The 20,195-nt window shown below is 52.2% G+C and overlaps 4 protein-coding genes across 4 annotated transcripts in view; 1 reads left to right on the top strand and 3 right to left on the bottom strand.

Moving 5' to 3' along the window:
- The window catches only part of CSUI_001128 (cation-transporting), a 25,552-nt gene extending 22,360 nt beyond the window's left edge, over window positions 1-3,192 (top strand). The window contains exons 16-18 of the mRNA XM_068061334.1: window positions 975-1,062; window positions 1,688-1,807; window positions 2,296-3,192. Of these exons, the coding sequence (XP_067926691.1) occupies window positions 975-1,062; window positions 1,688-1,807; window positions 2,296-2,639 (552 nt within the window). The 3' untranslated portion in view covers window positions 2,640-3,192. The remainder of the gene's footprint in view (window positions 1-974; window positions 1,063-1,687; window positions 1,808-2,295) is intronic.
- A 1,483-nt stretch (window positions 3,193-4,675) lies between these two features.
- CSUI_001127 (gnat family protein) lies at window positions 4,676-11,307 on the bottom strand. The gene is made up of 7 exons (XM_068061333.1): window positions 9,765-11,307; window positions 8,655-8,933; window positions 8,180-8,242; window positions 7,593-7,766; window positions 6,753-6,872; window positions 5,967-6,257; window positions 4,676-5,447 (listed from the first exon to the last, which is right to left on the bottom strand). The coding sequence occupies exons 1-7, from the start codon at window positions 10,381-10,383 to the stop codon at window positions 4,777-4,779; spliced, it is 2,217 nt and encodes a 738-aa protein (XP_067926690.1). The 5' UTR covers window positions 10,384-11,307; the 3' UTR covers window positions 4,676-4,776.
- A 1,104-nt stretch (window positions 11,308-12,411) lies between these two features.
- CSUI_001126 (peptidyl-trna hydrolase pth2 domain-containing protein) lies at window positions 12,412-15,042 on the bottom strand. The gene is made up of 2 exons (XM_068061332.1): window positions 13,977-15,042; window positions 12,412-13,441 (listed from the first exon to the last, which is right to left on the bottom strand). The coding sequence occupies exons 1-2, from the start codon at window positions 14,393-14,395 to the stop codon at window positions 13,183-13,185; spliced, it is 678 nt and encodes a 225-aa protein (XP_067926689.1). The 5' UTR covers window positions 14,396-15,042; the 3' UTR covers window positions 12,412-13,182.
- Window positions 15,043-15,689: 647 nt separating this feature from the next.
- Window positions 15,690-20,195, bottom strand: part of CSUI_001125 (acetoacetyl- synthetase) — a gene marked incomplete at its 5' end in the record, with an annotated part of 7,629 nt that continues 3,123 nt past the window's right edge. Inside the window, 7 exons of the mRNA XM_068061331.1 lie at window positions 15,690-16,426; window positions 17,404-17,492; window positions 17,907-18,063; window positions 18,556-18,685; window positions 18,949-19,088; window positions 19,372-19,504; window positions 19,918-20,040. Coding sequence (XP_067926688.1) covers window positions 16,090-16,426; window positions 17,404-17,492; window positions 17,907-18,063; window positions 18,556-18,685; window positions 18,949-19,088; window positions 19,372-19,504; window positions 19,918-20,040 — 1,109 coding nt within the window. The remainder of the gene's footprint in view (window positions 16,427-17,403; window positions 17,493-17,906; window positions 18,064-18,555; window positions 18,686-18,948; window positions 19,089-19,371; window positions 19,505-19,917; window positions 20,041-20,195) is intronic.

The raw sequence follows: 20,195 nt of genomic DNA, 5'->3' as shown, positions 1-20,195 counted from the left end.
CGCATAGATGTACATATATACAGTGTGCGGGAGAACGATTGACGGGAAGACTTCGCGCTATATCGTCTATGTCTAGTTACCACATGTGATATTCGCTATTCCTGCTCTCTGTCTACGCATAGATGTACATATATACAGGCTCACATATGTATGGACAAACGACTATGGCGTGCTGACTAGGGTGGGGAAAGGGAATTCTCACGAGTTGCGTGGTTATGTAGTAACGACTGCGTAATTTTCTACAATGCGTCTTCGATGCCGTTCTAGCTTCCGATGGAAGAAGCAAAACAACGAAAGTTCTTTACTTCCGGTGTTTGCTTCTCGCGGAGTTCTCAAGTCAGATGATCAAGTACGAGCCTACCCCGGCTGCTCGCTAAGGGTGGCGGTGCGCGGCGGACTCAGGGCTATACAGGAGAAAGAGGAGGAGGATGATGGAGGGAGGCGGGCATGGGATAGTGCCAAGTGATGTGTTAAATCCATGGAATTTGAACTTTTGTCGTTGGAATTCAGTAGCCTTCATAACTTATACTGTAAGAAAGAGTTTCTTAGGAAGAGGATATGGATAACAGCTGAGTCTCTGAGGATTTCCCTCCTTCGTCGCTTGCTATTGTTATGAGTATGGTGTGGTCTTCGGTTTGTGGTAGCAGCTTCAGGAAAGACAGAATGTTTTTTTTCCGGTAGTCCCTCGGTGTGCGTGCGTACGGGGTGCGTGATCTCAGTTATTTTGGTTATAGATCAACTCTTATCAAGCACGGGTGATGAATCAGACGCATGTAAGTATATTTGTATCTGTGTGTATTGTCTAATACCTGTATACGTATGTGTGCTCGCTTTCTTTATGCTGCGTCGTTCTGTGCCTGTCTTACATGCGTAGTAAACGCATCATGTACTTGTTTCATAGAATATCTTTATGTTTAGCGTAAAGAAAGCAAAACCATCCAGCTTTTCTTGTATTTGAGGACGCTTGGCCACAGATTGTCATTCAAGTTTTCTTCCAAGTCTTCGCGCTTCTTCTACTCAAGAGCCAGAGCTTCTACGTTCCCTATTCAAGCAAATCTCGAGGTGCGTGAGTTGTACCTGGTCGCATGCAGTGAAGATGATTGGGCTTTCATAGCGTTGCCCTAGAGGGCTCCTGATGCATTTCTGCAGCCGTGGGTAGGTGTGCACCTGGATGTTTGCGTGTATCTGCTCATATATACTCTGAACGTAGATATATATCGACCCGTACAGGCAATGGTGTTACACATCTACTCGAACCTCGATATATATCTATCTACCCATAGAGGCTATCATACGAGGGGTGGATGTTCTTCGTCCTGGGCAGCCCTTCATCGGCCTTCTTCAGGAGCACTTTGAGGCTGACGGCGAATTCGCTCAAGGCGTCTCCTCTCTCTCCCGTGTTGCGGCTGCACATTCTCCAGTCTCCAGTCTAGACTGTTGTCAAAGAGATGCCTCACGATCTGTGTTGCCTGGACTTCCCCGTACATCTACGTGAGGCTGCTTGGCGAGAATGGCAACGGTGCGTCTTGTCCGCTAGCCTTGTAGCAGGAGGCCCGGCCTTTCCGGGAGATACTTTTGGCACCGCCCAAACCAGGGTGTTGGTGCAAGGAGATTCTTGAATGAGACGGGGAAACGTCTTCATTAGCATATAGAGATGTTGTGTGTTGCCAATGATGTGGGCCTACAGGCGGAGGCGGCGGTGGGAGCTTAGCTGGATATGAGAACACCGTTGTGTTCCTTATCTCTTCCATGCAGTACGTTTTCTCGTGCGCGGCCTTCAGTTCTTCCAGCTATCCTTGGCGGAAAGGTGAGCTGGGGAGAACGTGTCGTCGATACATACGTGTCGTGACGGGACATCTCTTTGACATCTCTGTGCACAGAGTTGTTGATATGCAGTGCTGTCTCAGGAATGTGCTCCATGTATATGCGCGTGTATAGGTTATATCTTATCAAATTCCCCGCTGACGACGCACAGAGTAGACAGGTGGCGGGGGTGTGAAAGGTACAACCAGGCTGCTGCCGGCAGACCCGAAGGGCATACACAATTCCGTAAGAGCGATGCAGGGGTTCAAAAAAGGCCAAGAACCTCTCTCCTTCTTCGGAGTCTTTTGTTTTTGTTGTGTGTGTGCATGACCTTTCTTGGGGGCTGCTCATCTTTGTCTTCAAGATTTATATCATGAGCGTCTATGCGGCCTCACGTCACGTAGTTCCGACATACTGGAGTTGTTTTCTTCTTTCCGGTGATCGTGCCTGGTGGCTGTCAGTCTCTCACTTGGGATTGCGTTGCTATTTCAGACTGGTCCGGAGGGCCTCCCCTTGCGGTTCCGATTGGCGTAGTTCTCAAACTGATTTGTTTTGGTGATCTGCTGGCTGTGCACCTCTTCAGCGGTATGGACAAACCGGCTTTGTTTTGGAGGCATGGCAGCCATTCTTCTTGTCTCGGTGCTCCTGCTCCTCTTCACTCCCAGTCAAGTACCCTCTATGGTTGGGTCCAGCGTCCTAAGCTTTTTATCTCGGTGGCTTCATTTGCGGGTGTCGTGGTTACCCGTGGGGTTCCGTATCAAACTACTACAAGTAGCAGCCTGCAATGGCATCATCTCCATACTCTTCGAAGCACTGGTTGTTCGCATTTTGCTTGAACGCCACCTCGAAGAGTCGGCTCTACGGAAATCAAGAGTCAACAGCCCTCATATCCCTACGGATCGGAGAAAGTTCCGCGTGACTATCGTGTATCCTCACGAAGAATGACAGGTTTCCCAGAAGACAGTGTGAGCGATTCCGTGGCCGGTGTTGACAACCTTGTTTACAGGCTCTCAAGCGTTTCGGAGCCGGTGCGGACTTGTCTAAATGGATTTCAATGAGGAGAAAGGTCTTCCTTCCAGTTTGTTCCACCTCTAGTCACTGTTTCGACTCTGGCCCTCCTCCGGGGCAAACTACACGCACTTTTAGAAATGACAATCTGACACTGATCTCTTCGCACTCGCGCCGGGTGGTCACGCAGGCAGGACTCTACTGCAGTACCCGCTTGCTCTCTACACAGATGAGGCTTTCCACTGCAGCGGCACAGATGAGGCTTTCCACGGCAGCGGAGCGCACAGCGTTAGTGAGTGGTTTTTTTCGAAGATTTCAGGAATGCTGCACTCAGTTCGTGATGCTGGTATGTGTTTCCTGTGCTCGGAAAGGCACAAGGGCTTGTTTCAAACGCGGAGAGACAAGGAACCCGCAGGGACGCTACTGCGAGAGACGATGCACAGCTAGCTCCCCGGGTATCCAGTCCATGCTCTGCCTTGGGCATTTAAACTAACCCCCTGTGAGGCCCGGGCGGCAGTGCACAGAAAATACGGTCGGAGCCGAGGCTTTCGACCTTCCTTAGTAGCCGTCGAGGAAGACCTTAACAAGCCGACGTGAATCTTGCCTAATACGCAATGGAAATGGTTCGTCCTCTTGCATAACTTGCGGGCCGCCTGCTCATTCGGCCGGGCACTTCCACTCGGACGGGAAGAGATAAAGTCCCCGTGCAATTCCTGCATGTGGGCCTAATGGATGGATTGGAAAAATCCAACCGTAGGAGGCTAGGATAGTCAGTCAGTTTCGCAACCGGGGAGAAGGAACGTCTTTGCAACAGACCGCAACCCGGTGAGCTGGTACACGTCTCCATGATGCCGAAGCATGCCGCCCGCCCGTCCTCCCTCGATGTATGCACGCTGCCTGCAGAGAGGTACGACTGCACCTTGGTAAGCCTCAGTCGGTTCCGACGTGCAAAGGGAGAAGCACGTACTGAATCGTGATATAGATAGGTGGATTGAGCTGAACGAAATATGGAGGTCTGTGGTCACCTTCGTTCGTGTCACACAAAATGTGGGCAGCAGGCGTCGCGTCCTCTGTGAGAGAGAGCAGTCCGGCTACACCTGTCGTAGTGACGAGTCCCAAGGAACTCATCACACGCCACACCTACAGGCTATGCCCTGCTTCAAAACTAGCTTTGCTGCCTAGTTTTCATTTTCCTGATCTAGTACACAGGCGTCTTTCAGTTGTCCCCAGCAGAATCTCGCATGCAGTGTTGCCTGTGAGGACTAAGTTTTCAGGTAACGATATTCTCGGGCACACCTTCGTTTGCTGTCGGTCAGCACGTTGCAGCCGCTGGTATGGAAGGCAAGACATGAATGTGCTGTGTATGACCGCGCCTGCGACCTTGACTTCGGGGTAGCGACTGTATTTTGACGCTTGCGTCAATGAAAGCTTCTCTGGCCAACAGCCACCATGCTTGTCCGAGGCGCACGACATCGCCTTCAGCCACGGAAGCTTTTAGCGGGTCACGGATCGGACAAACTAGGCTAATCCTCTCCGCGAAACAGGCAAAAATGAAATACAACGGTGGTTTACGGCAAAGTCCGGACTCCGTGTGAAACTGCGCGGTTCATCTGCTTCCTGGCAGTGCCACCAGTTGCGAAGATGACACTTGCGACGTCACGCAGCAACTTTCCAGCAGAGCAAGTGTGTTCAGAGCATACAATAACTTCTCAACGGTCCTGCAGGCCCTAAAACAAGAGAGCGGCTCGCACTCGCAGGAGACTGGTTTCCCTCATGAAGTCTCTTTCCTGATGTTCAGGTGCACGGCAGCCTCTTCTTATTCCGCCTACACCAACATTATTGGAGGCCGGTTCGCCCGGTCAGCTTTCTTTCGTCGTATGTCCAATGTACAGAAGTAGACGCATGCATCCTCGGTTCTGCGCGCATGACTACATAGCACCACCACAAAGGACCAGTGATCTCACCTCAAAAGCCACTCTCATCATCTGAGTAGGGCTCTTGTCCGGCAGTCACTACCACCTGCGAATATCCCTCCTTCTTTGCGTGCGGTCTCTTATTTGGCCCACCCGCTCCATCTCTGTTACCATCTCCTTCTCTTTTGGTTCCGGAGGATCCGTCAGGTGGGGAATTCCTCCTTCCTCCAGCGTCAAACACGGCAACTTCTGGAGTCTTCGAGCACAACCTCCGAAGGAGGAGAATCGACAGGAGTAGGCCCGCGAAAGCAAGAAAGAACACTGCGTATCTTTCCAAGAAGCCTGACAAGCCGTCAGCATCGTTTTCCGCAGAATCTTCCTTACCTTCCTCACTCACTGTCTTCTTTTCGCCTGTTTGGGGCTGCTTGCTTGGAGAGCCTCGCAGAACACTGACAGCTTCAGTCTTCTGTGCTGTCGAATCTTCCACGGGTCCGGTGGATTCCGCGGAAGAAGAGACAGGAAGTCGTGACTTCAGAGGCTCGGACCCCTCAGAAAGATTCCCAGCCGGGACACCTGGCGGAGACACGGGAGGCAACTCAGCTTCTCGGGTGTCAGGAGGCAATGGTTCGTCAACGGACGGGGCAGGCGAATCTAGTGGGGGCGGCGGTGGCGGATTTCTTTCCAGATGTTTCACAGCCTCCTTGAGAAATGCCAGGCGAGACTCTGAAGAGCAAAAATTTAAACCAGTCAAAAAAAAAGAACCACAGGCATCCCGTCGTAGGCATCTTCGGTGCATACTTGGGAAAACCATAGACACACCACCTGTTATGATAAACCATAGCAAGCTCTGTCTGCCTCTCCCTCTCTCCCTCTGTTTATATATAGTATACAAATGAAGGAACGCGCGCACAAAGCAGCACATCTCGATAAGCAAGTAAACGGCGTTGAGCCCATGGCCCAGAAGATGAGGGAGAGCCTTCTTTTTTTACACAGATTACGAAGTACGCCTCGAGTGATACCCCATATGCCATCCATGCCACCAGATGTCAGCGCGCTCCGCCGTCTGACTACCCGAGGTGCGTCTTCAGAGGCAAGCAGATAGCTGGTTGAAGTCTTTTTGGACCACATGGAAGACAGCTGTACCTAATGGGACAGGAAAAAACGCACTCTACGATACTGTGCTGAACACACTTCGACCCGTTCAAAAATTAGCAGAATCTTGCTGCCTGCCCTAGAACTCACTATTCCATCTGATTTCCCGGATTAATGAGAATTCTTCAGGCCTTTCCCACGGCAAAGACACAGACATTTCGTGCTCGAACATCCTTTCTCTCCCTGACCACCCGTAGAAGCTGTCATTCCCCGGGGAACTGTCAGAATCCGTTACTTCAAAGAAATTTGTTAGACGGAAACCGAGCTCCCAATGATGTATGAGATCAGAGAGGTTCTCTGCGGGGACCCGATGCGTCACTTGACGAATGTGGTGCTCCGGCTTTGATGCCTCCAACAAAAGAGCTTCGAACAGATACAGCGCTGAAGGCCAAATCGCCCACAAGATGGGACAACAGTCTGTTCATGGTATCCCTTCCCGCATTTGTCTCAACCCTATATATATATATATATATATATGTATACGCGGGTGAGCGCGCGTCAGCAGCAAGAAACTCGGGCTCATGTGGTGCGACTGCAAGCGCACAGTCGCGCAGACACACTCTAATGACAATACAGACCACTGCGTTCTCGAAGAGGAGAAGCGCGATGACCGCGAATGTCTGTCACCACCCGGGTTCGAGGTTTAAGGCACTTCCGATGAAGATCCTCATCCCCAGAAATTCCTTCCCTTGGCTACGCGAGTGAAACATGTGCCCTGTCGCTCCAAGCGGGTCCGTCCTTGAAATCAATCGTCCCGAGAGGCGTCCTGGGAACTCATAGCACGGCGTGCCTGACGAGTATGCGCCAGTGTGAAACGCTCGAAGATCTCAATGTCTCACACGTACTCGAGCAGCCTTCGCCTAAGTTGGTTCTTACCAATGTCATTGTGAGCGACGTCTGGATCAGTCACAACATGGATAGCGGAGAGAATACCGTCCTCTGGAACAGAAGCTACCCAAAGGGCACCAAGAGCCCTTCCGGTTGATGGATTGGCACCTGCAAAAAATTCACGTAAAGGAGAAGCACGAGATCAGATAAAAGGGACTAGAAGACCCCCTTTCCTCTACTATAAGCATACACGGACGCTCAGCAGGTACTGGTCCATTTATATTCCTAACTACATGTGTGCGTGCGTGGCCTTGTACGAGGTTGATCACCGCCTCCGCTTGCAGAGATATTGAGCGAGTGGATGTTTTAGAGTAAGAGCAGCATTCACCGGACAATGCATACGCGGAGAAAGACGAATATCTCAATGTCTTTCCGGAGACGCCATCTGTAGAGAAGGGAAGGCCCACACGCTTGAAATGCAAATGACGTGTCAAGATGCGCATCTACGCGTCGCAAATAAACAGGCAAGCCAAAGTACGGGTAAGCAAAATGAACAACAGAGAAATGCCGTGTTCAGGACACCTTAAGCATGAGACGTCAGAGAACGGACGGGTGTGCAGACGACCAGGACACATACACATCTCGCGAAGTACCTGAAAAGTCCCCGACATACATACATACATATTCATATATACATACATACACGTACTGCGAATACGTGTGCACGCTGCATGTGGCTGTTCATCGAGGATGATCGGGGGCGTCTAGAATGGAACAAATATTATAACCAAAGAGACCTGCGGCATTCTTATGAAAAAACTGTAGAGAAGCACAGCCCCCCTGAAGCGTCTCTGAAAAATCCAAGGGCACGGATTCCCGACCCCTTACCGTAGAAAGCAAAGTTTCGAAGCTGGGAGTCGTTAAGGACCCGCTTAGCCATTTGCATGGCTTCTTCCAGTTCGCCCTGCCCTAGAAAGGACATTATCTGCATTAGGCGCTCGTTGTCTGCACTTGTGATCGGCAGGATCCGTAGAGGCGGAGGAGCTTCACCGGCCTTCGTGACTGAAGAAAGCGCAGAAGCAGATTTAGAAATTCTCAAGTAAGGTTTTTACTCTGACGAAGAAAGAACAGCAAGGTCAAGCCCTCCTCATGAGCGCTTCCCCTCTTGGCGGTCTAAAGAACACTTGATCGAAAACTGGATCGTATGTATCGCAATTGCAAATACCACCTGCATGTTACGATGAAGAAGATACCACAGAAACGAACGAACGCACTGCTCTCTATCAAAGATTTCCTTGTCCTCTTTTTTCTATCTGGTCCTCGTACTGACACCACCTGTCATGCAGCAGATAAGAACCCGACAACCTGCCCGCGGACTTCGAAGTGAGCCGTCTCATCGTCAAGGCATGTCTTCTTTACGTGGTGAACCAACGAATGAAACACTTCTTCTTTTGCGGGGGGCACCAACAACTCACCTCCAGCCCCAGGAGAGTGGGAAAGACGGTCAAGGTTCTCCTCCACCTGATCAAGGACCTTCTCTGTAGGAGGCAACAAAACGGTCATGACATGCATCAACCTGAACTCTCCTGTCTTGTGCACTGACCAGCTCACAGTATATCGAATGCGAAGCTAGGATCTGCCTTCGTGTGGAAGAAAGCCAACAAACTCTTCACCTCAATGACTGACACGGTGAAAGTACAAGCGAACAACGTGCGGTGAGTCTCTTTCCACTGGAAATTTCGATCTAGTCCTTGCCGGACACGTGTCCACAACGCAACCTAAAGTAGACACGTTCAGTCTAGTGTGCAGAGGAGACGGCATCGTATGGCCGTCATATGGCTCGCTCGAGTACATCCTTCCCCGTTTTGTAATCTCACAAGTAGACGCAATACTACTGCTGCAGCGTGAGTCACGGTTGACGAGGCCAGCGCGCATGCACGCCGTGCGTACTTTGCTTGGCCAGAGCAGCCCGGAGCTTGTCCTCGACAGGCATATAAGGAAGGGTGAGCTGCATCTCATAACCGCCTTGGACGTCTTGCGACGTGTAGTAATCAGGAATCAACTCCACAGGAGTGAACCCCGTGGACATGTATAGAGACAAGGGCGGTCTCTGGCTAATCCACACATGGAGTACCGCGCGCTCGATCTGATACCCGGGATTCGGGTTTGCCTTGCTTCCAGGCGCAAAAAGAGAAGCCTTCTCTAAGGACATGCGCAGTAGCTCACGGCCTGCATAGTCAGGACGATTCGCAAACAGATACTCACTCAAGAGTCTCCATCCCACCTGGAAACAGCCCGGCGGCACTCTTGACTTCTCGTGTATTGTATGTGTAGCACATGCTGGCCAAGGCCCTGTCTCCCTCCCCCCCACGTTGTCGGATTCCCACTCGTCGTCCAGTCGACAACTGAGACTACAACCTCAACATAGCAATGGAGACACTCTGTTACGCTCTCCGCTCCGTCGTTATACCGTTCACTTTGTCAGATCTCTAGATTGTCTGCAACCTTACTGTAGTGATAGGACTCTGTACGTCTGTCGTTGACAGCATGCGTTCGGAGAGCCCATGCTGTAGTTAATGATTGAAATCGCACCTCATCTGGGTCCCATCTGACAGTATAGCTAGTCTAAGTTACCGAGAAACCTATGACGCTTGCTTGGGGCACACATGTAAAAGAATGGGACAATCTCTTAGCAATAGACTCTTCGGGCGTGTCACGAACGAGACCTGAGTTCCTTCGCATGCTGACCCCTTGTTCCCTAAAAACCAGTAAATGTATGTTCAACGGCCAAAGCATGGATCATGAAGGTATTCCTTCACCGATATCACGGCCAAATACACATCCTCAGATATATATATATATACATACGTGTAGTACAGCTACAGTTGGAGGCAGCTGAGTGAAGATCGTCTACGTGTTCTAAGTGACTCCGGATAAATAAAAATCCGAATGACAATCAAAGTCTTTGGGTTCTGGACGGAGTATACCCGAGACAGATGTACGCGGATTGACTCTTCTTAGTGCTTACGAGCCATCCATACACGACTGCATGCGACTTACCTAAACCAATCCTTCTGTGTTGATCGTCCACGGCCAGCATCATGACGTTTGCCATTCCCCGGCTATCCAAGGCTGTCCCCGCAACGCCAACGATCTTCCCCTTCTTCCCTGTTTTCTCATTTCTCTTCTCTCTAGCCACCACACTCAGCTGTTGAAAGAGCGGCATACTATGGAAATGTAGCATTGTACTTAAGGAATATTTGACTGGGTATTCCTTTGCGCGTAGAAGCAGCACGCGGACTTCCTCTGCATCATCGACTGTGAATTCATCGAAATCGAGTGTCTTCTGAAGTGTCTCACGTCGGCCTGCAACGCGAGATAACACTGGAGAAGTCTTCACAGAAAGAGACGTCTCCGGCGGGGAGGTCGGTGTCGGGTGCGAGCCAGACTGAGGAAGAGACTCTCCAGCGACACCGAGAACGGAACAGTACTGCGGAAGAAAGAGAAGAAGAATGCAAAGAGCGAAGCTTATGGACAACTGACGAGAGGAAGCAAAGCGGACTATAGGCAAGGCGTAAGACCCTGACGACGCACTTGTGGAAGGAGAAGCCATCGCCAGGGAAGCATGCGTGATGCAACGACGAGCCCCCGACGAGGGGCGACAAGAAGCTGAACACATTGTGGTGGGCCCACGGGACCTCAGATGACTGCTGTGATTACGCCTGTTGAGCGGCGAATGACGCGAAGTACCGGACGTCTCACACGCCAGTTCTCCCTTCAGCCGTAGCTGGAGTTAGTTTATACACGGCGAGCTTCTTGAAGGAGTGTCACGACGACGACGGAACTGACGACTGAGGACTTCCTCGACGACGGGCGGAAAGGACTCCGGCAAAGAATCGCCGAGTTCGAGCTGCCTTGTATATAGAAGAATATATGTGAGGAAAAGTGCATGATGGAGCCGGCCTGAAAGGGGCTCTTGTTGCCATTATCGAAATCACTATGCGCTTCAGCCGTGAAAGCCGGCCCCGAAGCTCAGAAGAGTAAGGTTCACTTTGCTACAAACCAGAAGAGGCCGCCCGGAGACGCTGTCGCGAGCGATTCGCCTTGGACCGGCCGGAAAAGCACATCAAATTCTAATCACGCATAAAGGACGAAACTCAGGACGTTCCGTCCGGCTCAACAAACGAACCTTGGAGGATGCGTACCCAAGAAATGTGTGCGGCATGCGAAAGAGGTCCGCACAGATGCACCGAGGACACCCATGACTAGTAACCCCTCTCACGATCGGGAATAGTCCAGTTCCGCACAACAGCGATGGCCTTGTGACTCACCTCCAACAATGATCCAGCTGTATTTTTGGGCTCTAGGGCATGAAAGAAAAGGGATGAATGTTTCTCGTCTCGTGACCCCTCATTCTTGACAATAAGCCATCAGGGTCAACCTAGAACCACGACAACAACGAGGCCCGCTCATCGAGCAAGAAGACGCTCCTCTGTAAACGACAGCTCGTCTTTTGCCATAAACAAACCGTTCGAATGAGGTTCCTTCAGGTCCAAGCACAATTAACAACAAAAGACCAAGGTCACCTCAGGCAACGATGAACTGCGTTTCGCCGCATCTCCGGGAGATCTACAGTGCTCGTCTCCCGGGTAAATGCATGCATGAGTGTAGAGAATGGGCAGTGTTCTCAGGTCGTTGCTTTGAAAGGAAGCGCCACTCATTGCACAAGACCAGTCAGCCAGTCACCACTACACAACTCGGCACTACGGTGTAGCATATGGCGTGGAGGCGAATGCTCGCATTACAGAATGCACCACTTCTGCTGGAGTTGCTTCCGTCTCCTGCGATGTACCGATGCGTACAAGTGCATCTCCACGCGAAGTATAACTAGGTGCCGCCAACCTCCAGACTCGGAGGTGTCCACCATGAACTAGTATAGTATACGGCGAATGTCTTGATCAACGTATGTACGCAGTGTACCGAGGAACCCCAGGCATTCGCGCTGCATGGATCTGCACATGCCTACGCATGTGAGATGGTCTATGTGCAAATCGACATCCTGATAGTCGATACGGCCGTTCTGTGGCCGTCCCATACAGTTGTCCGCGCAACGGCGGTACTCGTGCCGCTTGTGCGCTGACATAGACAAGGGCTGTGTGGCGTAAGAGTCTTGGACATCGTGCGTCTACGCACTGTCTGTACCCATGCGTGTGGATACGAATTCTCGAGTTCGGTTACGTGCTACGTTGTCTACTAAAGGCAAATACGTGCCGCACCAGATGCACACGCGATGTAGATCGAGTACGTGTGACGTGGAGTGTCTGCATCCATGGAGGGAGTGAGCATAGGCATGTGATCCGTGAGGATGTGTCTATGTGTTTGCAAATGCAATTAAGCTATGTGGGTGTCCGCAACCCGATGCCACCTTCTACGGCGAACGTGCACATACGCCCTGGTTTCTCGCTTTCAAAAAGCCTAAGGACGCCAACTCTAAAATCCTGCGTGTGGACCTTGTCTCTTCCCTCCAGTTTTCATCCACAACTAGTGTCTTTGTCGTGCCTCTATTCCCGCTGCGTCAGCGTCAGTGGGCGACGTCCGGGATTCGCTCCCCGCGATACAAATATTGGCGCACTCTCTGCCTGTCCAGCAGGTACAGCCCGTTCCCATGACAGCAGTGTCCGCTACGGCAGGGGAGTGCGGAGGACTCAGACTGTGGGACCTCTCGCCTGCACTCGCAGAGCTTTGCATCGCTGTTTCAGCGCTGCTGTATCTGTCTACGCACTGATTACGACCAAGCACGCTAAACTGCGCAGCACAACTAGCCGTCGGTGCTGCTGGTCGTGCTTTTTCCGCGCGGGCGATGGAAGAAGGACGGTACACGCTTCGAAGCCTCGGGTTCTTTTTGTGTCGATGCAATGCAGAAGGCGTGACGCACGCTCTCTGAAGCGTATGACTCTGATTGATGCGGGACAGCCGAACCAAATGAACCACTCCAAGTTGCCTAAGCGTCACTGAAAAATACACCGGCGCCCTTGGACAGTCGTCTTGAACAGACGAGCACTACCTTTCACCTCTACCGACGTGGCTAAGAATTGGCTTTGAGCCGCCCGTTCACCTCGGCACCACATACACAAGCGTTTCCGGCATGACAATCCCGTGTTGCACGGTATACTGTAGCTCCCAATTAGACAGACCAACAGCACCTCCGACCTGGTTGTGACATTGTGCCTCCGCACTTCAGGCCCAGTCGGGCCCCCTTCCGCCACAGCTCCAGCCACTTCCCATTGTGTTTGTCCTCGTCTCGTCTCCACGCCGACAACTCACTGAAGTATAAAAATACGTAGCCTCTGACGGAATTCCCGTCAGCGTCCCTCTCGATAACACTAGCGAATCACCAAGTCAGCAACATTGCGCCACTGCGCGTCCACTCACTTCAGCGGTCGCCCAACGTGACATCGGATCCGCTTACCCGACTGCGTCACGAAAAGAGTTTTAGTTTTTTCAAGTGGGGCTGAACTTGAGACTTCGGCAACGGCTGTACTGCCAGGCACGTCGCGATTTCTTCAGGTTGTTCCACCCACAACTTATGGGGTACGCCCTTCGTTTGCAGCGTCTCGGAGAGGCTGCGAAGTTCTTCTTCAGAATTCACCTCAAGGACAACTTTTCTCATGCAATCGCCTTCTGCAAGATAGGCCTGAACTTCAGGAGCGGAGTACGCTGACCCCACCACGCTGACGCTGTGAAAGAAAGGACATATCACAATGCAGTTTTTGTCTTGTGCAGCCTTTGAAGGCTCGCACTGTGGGATTCGTCTGACACGGTCACACAGACCACATCTTGTAAAGCGTCGCGAAGTCGCTGTCCTTTGGCATTATTAGCTGTGCTCCGGCAGCAAACAGTCTGCTCCCACTCACGCCCATTCTGGCGTGTTGTACACTTTTTACTTACGATGCGGAAAGTGTAACCTTGCCACAGCCCTAATCGCACTGTTCATTCTTGCTCTCACAGACGACATCCGCATCGATGACACTCTTATTCTTGTCAAGTTGTTGGCGTCACCCACCTGGTCCAATATCAACAGAATTTCCACACCCGTAAACAGGGTGCCGAATTTTTTCTCATGCCAAATTACTGCACGAAGACCATGGCACCCCAACCCGAATACAAGCAAAGCGAGGCTCACACAACATCAACAGGCCGCTTAGCAGTCCACAGCCCTTTTCAGGAGCCATCATCCCAGTTGAGTTAGCGCCCCCTACTGAATGTCCTTACCATGCGTGGCACGCTTGAGCCACGACAGCACCTGTTGTCCAGCCCAACAGGACCTGAAGATCCTTGCGAACCACAACGTACTGTACGAGCGGGTCTTGCGGACTCCCACCCTTCTTTCCCCTTGTGAAGGAGTTTCCTCTGGTGATGCCAGCTGTGTCAAAGGTACTGGGCAAGGTCACCCCGAGCGGGTGTGTTATCGAACCTGGCTGTTTGTGGGCCGCATGTGGCACGTCCCCCACGTCCATTTTAGACCTCCTGGCAGCGAACGAGTTGAAAAAGACAGTCGGAGCAGTTGTGTTCTCCTGTACCGAAAACGCAATCCCGTACTGCCTGTGTCGCCAAGGCACCAGCCGCCGCAACAGCTGAGATAACACGGGGCGGAAACTGTACAAAGTCTCGATCTCTGCCTGGAGAAGCATTGGCACCGCGAATAAAAAAAAGGCCAGCTCTCGTTGCAGCAGAAAGCAGGAGCAATACTTGGCTCTTGAAGTGAATGGAAGACCATATGTATCTACATTTGAATCTCAGTCAGATGTACCACGTCAGGCATGGGTACGTATGACGCACTGTCTCAAGCATCTGTCTACATGCACAACGCATATAGCGGCGAATGCGAGTTGCGGTTGCCTCAACTCTGCTTCCAGATACTCTCACATCTCACGGAGAGCGTGAAGTTCGGCGGACACGGCAAGCCACCAGAAAACCGCAGAACGCGTACAGCCCTGCTGTTTCCCGTTACACCCGGGATTCCAGCCCGGCGGATCGTTTGACGTACTGCCGTCCAGCCCCAAACTGGCACGACTAGCACGGCTCCGGCAGACTATGATCCACAGCTCCGCCCGTCAAAACAAAGATTGAAAGAGAAATTCGGACGCAAGCAGCCACATCGTGCCGCTGTCGGCAGCTTCAGGAAGAAAAAAAGCACAACGGCGACGGTCAACCGGCCAGTGGCTTCCCAAAGATTAAGTCGTGCAGCGCACGGTCTCGGCTTTTCTCTTGATTGAGGGCTCGAAAAAAAACCGAACAAACGCTTTGCTGCAGCGGCTAACAAGACAGACTTCTTTTTCTGACACGCCAGCATGCGTACCGCCAACGCAGCCTTACTCTCGCTTTACGCTCGCAGTGGTCACTGTCTGGCCCTGCTGCCCCGCGCCTCAACTCAACTGGAGAAGCCCCGATGCGGACCGTACCTGAGGTAATGCTGGACAGCCACTCGTGCATGCTCGGTTTTTCACTCGTGGTTTAGGCCATGGTAATCGTGTGTGCTTGCGTAACCGCGCTGCATCTCAAATTTCGCCTCACTGGCACTTCGGGATACAGGCATTCACATGTAAGGCGCAGCGCTTTCGAACAAGCAGAGCTCGGCGACAGGTATCTCGATCAGTTTCGATCACAGGCAGTGAGGCTGGTCTGGCCGCGATAGCCTGTGAGCGAAGGCCTTACAGCCCCTACATCGCACTGAAGTATTTACGAGTTAGGATACATGGTTACGCTGGTGTAGTGCCCGAGGGAGGCCACTCCGGAGCGAACCGGGTAAAATTGGTAGCCAGCTGTGTCGCCTGTCGCGGGCTCCGGCACCTCGCAAACCGTAGGCGTTTGGCTGCACTCAGCAGATGCAAGTCCGCCAGAGGTACTTGTTCGTATCTTCCGAGATCGGGCAGTCAGACCGCAGGCAAGAGGTTTTTCTGCCCCGGTTTTTGTTTTTTTTTTTAGTCCGTGACTTCACTGTTCCGTCCTCCCTCGACCACTGGATAAAGGAAGAGGATCACAGCTGGGTGATCTCTTACAGTCTCTGGCCACTGAAGAACACAACACGGAACTAGGCTGTATGGCGGAAGCGCCAGGCAAGTTCGGGGGCCCCGAGAGACGGCAGTACGAATCGTGGGAGAGCCGGGGCGGGGCTCAAAAAAGTGAGCAGCTCGGGCAAGTCTCACATATACGGCACATCAGTGCACGAGAGCATCTGCGCGCTTGCGAGAAGACTTTCACGCGGTCTCATCTCTATAGGTTGTTCACCCAAGACCCCACACGCGTTGAGGCCGAACTCTTGTACGACAGCTCTTCTGGTCGTAACCAATAGGGGGGACCTTGGAGGTGTGCAGCAGGAGTAAGCTCAATAATCCAGGGCAGGCTTCGGAAAACCCAAATCCTGCTCACAGTCCGACTTTACCTGGCGCGACGACCGCGACTCTTTCTTATGGTGCTTTGAAGACTCGACAACGTAAGCTCGGAATTGTTCGAAAACTTCAGGGTTGATTGCACTTTGTACATTTGTTAAGGGTAGACCGTTCACGAACTTCCTCAGTTCTTTCTCCATGAGCTTTCCGTTCTTTGTCCTAGGGATCTCCTCCACAGCGAAAATATGTTTGGGGACATGGAAGGCCGTGAGCTCCTCATATAATCTTTTCTTGAGTTCTCTTGCCAGACCAGGAGTAAATGTCTTGCCGTTTCTATAGGCAAACGAACAGCAGGCTTCACCGCGAGAACACCATAGAAGACACCGACCAACACTAGTTATCTAAACGTATAGGCCTGTCTCCCTAGCTTAAGCTGAACGGTAGTGCGAAGGGGCACCTGTCAAAGTATTCAGCGAGTGGCGCTGCTCTCACAAAGCCCTAACAACAGTGATGTCCTCTGGCTGGCCGGAAAGCTGCATTAACGTCGAAAACACACTTCCTGTACAGAAGAGCTGTATCAGTTGACACTGTCGCGGGAGACTCTGAACAAACTCCGTCTGTCTATCGAGTATTAGACGGGAAACGCGGAAGCGCTGTGGCGCGCTAGGCCAGCAGATTGACTGAAGACGACGAACAGACCCGAGATGATCTGCATGCTGGGGAGTGTTAGGCTAGGGGAATGAACAGCCCTGTATGTGCAGCAACCACAGCATGGCCCTACAACAATTCGGATAGACTGAGTAAGAAGAAAATGCACGCGTGGAGATGTTACACGAAATCCGCGTGCGCATGCTAGTCTCCCCTTCTCGGCTTGCAGTTCAGAACTAGCTCCCTGTACTCCAGGCGGAGCTGGCTCGCATCTGAACACCAGCCAGGAGTTACTCGCTGTCCGAGGAATAGCCGCTACCCCGGCATGGTGACTGGCTTCTAGCTGGTGTTCGGACGGTTAGCCAGTATTCTGGAGTAAGGCGGCTAGGTGGTGCTCAGACGCTCATCAGCCTTCAGCCTGCGGAGAAGTTTATGAGTGGTAAACGGGTTTAACTCGACGACGCACATACGATGCCTGCCACCTCAGGCATACCGTTTCTCTAATCATTCAGCTTCACCAGCTTGCGTCGCAGAACTAACAGCTATGATGCTACCTCCAACGGACTTAGCCTCTGCTAGATGAAATCACTTGCTTCTGAGGTTTCGCCAGATGGAAGAAGGCAGCTGACTAGTCATCAGCACAAAGTCAGAGCTTCAGTTACCGTAGCACGACGAAGAGTACGATATGTTCCGACTCCATGTCGCTTCGCCCGACAGCGATGCACTCGCTAATAGCTGGGTGAGAAAGGATCTGCACGCATGGAACTCGTGCTCGACAAAACAATTTCAGGAAGGGGTCACTCAGCAAGTTGCTGAACTCAGTCATGAGCACTAGGTGCGAAGTGTTGCGACGGGAGTCGCTTTTAACATGGAGTGCCCCCTCCATCTCAGTCAGCGCCGGCTGCGGTTTCGGTGCAGGTTAAGAAGGCTTCACCCAACCAGGTTACCTGTTGACTCGGCTGGGGGTGAGCTGGTAAGCTAAGGATGCTGAACGGATGTTGAAGAGCCGAGGCCCCCTTCTGTGTTATTTAGGTGGAAGGCGTTTCGAACCTCTAAGGCAAAACCTTCATCTGAGTCTGCTTCCCGCATCCCCGGCCAAAGCAAAAATTGTCAGGCCCGTTTCTGTTGTGTGGTTTACTCCGAAGGACACAGACATGACGCTTACCACTTGGTATATTTCCGAGCTGCTGACCCGGACTCCACTTGGATTCAAGGTCGCATCGCTCCTTCCCGTAATGACAAATCCCTTCCCCGGAGGTGCATACTCGACGCAAGAGTCCCCCTGCAGCCATATCCCGCGTCCTTTAGGAAAATAAGTTTGGCTGACGAGCGGCGGCAAAACAACAGATGCGAACATGGAATGAGGCACTAACATCAGCGCACACACTTCTGAGGAACAGAACGACAAGAAGAGATCTGATAGGTTGTCGATACTTCGGTGTCCGACCTTGCCGAAGGAATATGTGCATCACTGCTCTATCTAGAATAAAAAAACAGAGCAGAAGAGAAAGATCTCACCGCTTCTTGAGACATGTGCTTCTGGCATCGGCTAGCAGCCCACTCAATAGAGCGGGGAGAGGTGAAAGCGGGCCGCAATGGTTACGACGGCAGCCGCCTGGTGACGGCGTTACACCTAACTGGTTCAACCCAGTACCCTGAGCTGAGCCAAAAATTCTGCGTAGAAATACGTGTGGCTGCATGTCGGTCCAGCAAAGAGGCATGCAGTGCTCTAGGATGACCGGGGTACCAGTTTGTCGCCTCGGGAAAGTCGGTGAATGCGGAGATACTCCTCGCGTCGCTCACGTGCGACTCACATGTACTTCTCGTGATTGTCATCTCCCCATAACTGGATCGGCTGGCTCACGAAAGGCTGGTAACAGGCAAGCTCGCCAATCTCCCCTACGACGCGCTCACCCTTGTCATTCACGACGGCCACATCCATTCCTGAAACACATCACAAATTGCAGAGTCCGTCGCATCGCAACGGATGCCACAGGGAATCCTAGCCTGCAATCTACCGCAAGCCGTATCGCGTCATCGAAGCCTGCGCTGAACCGTCTTCAGCAGGAATGAATGCCGACGAAAACAGCACGGGAGAGACTCTGAAATGGCCTAAAAATAGGGAACCATGAGCAGAAGTCAGACCCCCCGGTCCTGAATACAAGAGGCACAGCGGCTGGGTTTGACTGAAGTGACAGGAGGCTCACCAAGGCCCTCAGCCTGAAGAAGCCCTTCTCGGACGGGGCTAGTCGGATCCCCTGTTAGAAAGCACGAGCAGATGTCAGACCCCCCTGACATCGATACAAGGTGCACCTTGTCTTTGATCTGGCTTGTCACAAATCGGTACCTAAGCGCAAAATATCTAGGACAAGGAAGAGTGTCTGAACCTGGTCACGAAAGAGCCCCGGCCGACAGACAGCGGCGATTGTACGGTACCCTGTTGACATGCTGCTTCCCCGCGGGGGACATTTTCGTGAGTCCTGTCTCTGAAAATACACTAAGTAGCCGTCCAATGGTAGCGGCTTCGGGTCAGTTTCTTGCTGAATTGCACCCTGCTGAGCTTACGGTTTCGTGGACACGGTGGACTGAAGATGTGCCTGCAGATCCTTAAGTATGCCAGTTCGGCTTACCCATGTGGGTAGAGAGGAGAGCCTGTGGAGCAAACGGTCCGAAGCCTTTTCAGCTGAAAGTCGTGCCCAGGCGCGTACCCCAGCGTCTCGAGCTCTTGCAGATATTTAGCGCTGGCGCCAAAAAGAGTCCCCCCTGCGTGTTGGAATCAGCACATGCTGTTTGTCCGATTCTCTCCTGTCCCGAAAGCTGTCTCACATCTTTTCTTGAGTATTAGGATCCCCAACAGTGAACTGTACTCCGGTCAGACGTGCACGGCTTAATCTGTTGCAGGCCACTTCGCATCGCGCGGGTTTTGTTGAAGCTTCACCTGCTCTGTGCGATGAGCAAGCTGCATGTGACTGGGACGCAGACACCCCTGAATCCTGCCTGTGCACGATCCTTCACTGAACTCTACTTAGGCCAGTGCGCTCGTTCTCCCCACAGTCTCTCCGGGACTCGTCTCAGGTCCCTCTCACTGTTTTACACGCAATGAACAGACAGCGCGGGAAAGGGAGTTTGCATATGGCAGCAGTAGGGTGGCTTTGCACAAGCGGCTCCCCTCATACCTTGCTCATCGAAAAGCTTCCATAGTGTCTCCGGGAGGGGATAAAACGGATGGCCTTCGTACAGCAACAGACTCGCCCCGGATGCGAGACCAGCCACTAGCCAGTTCCACATCATCCAGGCAGCTGTGTCAGAAACAGGAAATAACGGCTCGGAGCAGATCTCCGTGGAGTCCCAGTCGATTCATTGGCATTTCCATGGGAAGCTGTGGTCGCCGCGTATGTGACCCGATATACTGCGCCTATCGTCGAGCGAGTGTTAGAGAGGACTCCACGCCCGG

Source organism: Cystoisospora suis, assembly GCF_002600585.1.
Source record: "Cystoisospora suis strain Wien I chromosome Unknown contig_442, whole genome shotgun sequence".
NCBI classification, from domain to species: Eukaryota; Apicomplexa; class Conoidasida; order Eucoccidiorida; family Sarcocystidae; genus Cystoisospora; species Cystoisospora suis.
The sequence above is the reverse complement of the archived record's forward strand: the minus strand, read 5'-3'. Positions and strand labels throughout refer to the sequence as shown.

Excerpts from the sequence above, each read along its gene's own strand:
- CSUI_001127 (XM_068061333.1), bottom strand. The coding sequence starts at position 10,383 with ATGTGTTCAGCTTCTTGTCGCCCCTCGTCGGGGGCTCGTCGTTGCATC. Across the intron at positions 8,934-9,764 it reads ACACAGAAGGATTGGTTTAG|GCCGTGAGCTACTGCGCATG; the intron begins GTAAGTCGCATG and ends CTGACTATGCAG. Across the intron at positions 5,448-5,966 it reads CCGGGAAATCAGATGGAATA|AGTCTCGCCTGGCATTTCTC; the intron begins GTGAGTTCTAGG and ends TTTGCTCTTCAG.
- CSUI_001126 (XM_068061332.1), bottom strand. The coding sequence starts at position 14,395 with ATGCTTCTCCAGGCAGAGATCGAGACTTTGTACAGTTTCCGCCCCGTG. Across the intron at positions 13,442-13,976 it reads GCTCAAGCGTGCCACGCATG|CGTCAGCGTGGTGGGGTCAG; the intron begins GTAAGGACATTC and ends TTTCTTTCACAG.